Source organism: Hipposideros armiger, unplaced genomic scaffold (genome assembly GCF_001890085.2).
Source record: "Hipposideros armiger isolate ML-2016 unplaced genomic scaffold, ASM189008v1 scaffold_859, whole genome shotgun sequence".
Classification (NCBI taxonomy): domain Eukaryota; kingdom Metazoa; phylum Chordata; class Mammalia; order Chiroptera; family Hipposideridae; genus Hipposideros; species Hipposideros armiger.
The window spans coordinates 286,620-287,570 of NW_017732209.1; the positions used below are offsets into that span (position 1 = coordinate 286,620).

General features: G+C 38.5%; 1 protein-coding gene across 1 annotated transcript in view; it reads right to left on the reverse strand.

Annotated features, from left to right (window-relative positions):
* Positions 1-135, reverse strand: part of LOC109374707 (optic atrophy 3 protein-like) — a 4,727-nt gene extending 4,592 nt beyond the window's left edge. The window contains exon 1 of the mRNA XM_019629480.1: positions 114-135. Coding sequence (XP_019485025.1) covers positions 114-135 — 22 coding nt within the window. The remainder of the gene's footprint in view (positions 1-113) is intronic.
* Between the last annotated feature and the right edge of the window lie 816 nt (positions 136-951).

The window sequence follows — 951 nt, forward strand, 5'->3', positions numbered from 1 at the left end:
AGGTGTAGTGTTTTTTGAGCTCCTACCAAGGAACCAAACAATTCGAATGTGTACTGTTGGCAATTGGACAGTTTAAATGAATCTATCATCCAGAAACATTTAGAACTCATTACCCATAAAGGAGTTGTGTTCCATCACGACAACGCGAGACCACACACAAGTTTGATCACCCGTCAAAAATTATCAGAGCTTGGATGGGATGTGTTGCCACACCCACCATACTCATCTGACTTTGCGCTGTCAGACTTCCGCTTGTTTCGCTCTCTTCAAAACTCCTTGCGTGGTATAACGTTCAATTCAGATGAGGTTGTAAATCAGCACCTTGTTCAGTTTTTTGCCGATAAAGACAGGTCCTTCTATGAACAGGGAATTACGAAGCTCACTGAAAGATGGCAAAAGGTTATTGAACAAAACGGGCAATATATCACCGGTGGATCTTTGTTCTTTATATAAATAAATGACCTTTGAAAAACATAGAAAAAATACGTCATGACTTTTCTGACAACCCTGTATTATTTTTATATTATTAAGGTGTCTTCCTGAGGTTATAATAAGTGTTCGCTGTGCTTTGTACATAGGCTGAGTCTGAAAATGAAATATAGCATATGTATAATATTAAGGTTATGTAAATACTAATCACTGTGGATCTATAATGAAGATGTCATTCTATTTCACTAAACCCGTGCTATCTGAAGCATTCATATTAAATGGCAGCTCTAAACATTGCTTCACGTCATGCCATATTTTAGTTTTCTCATATTTAGACCTTGATTTTACTGTATGAAGCTTTCAGTTTTCCCTAGAGTGGTGTTTCTCAACCTGCCAGATGTGACCCACAAATGGCTAACTCACCATATGACCAAGATCATCCAGTTCTTTGCTCCTATTCTCTTTATTAAATTGTCAGCTGTGGACCCATTGGCTGTTTTCTGGGCTGCTGCATGGCTGTCC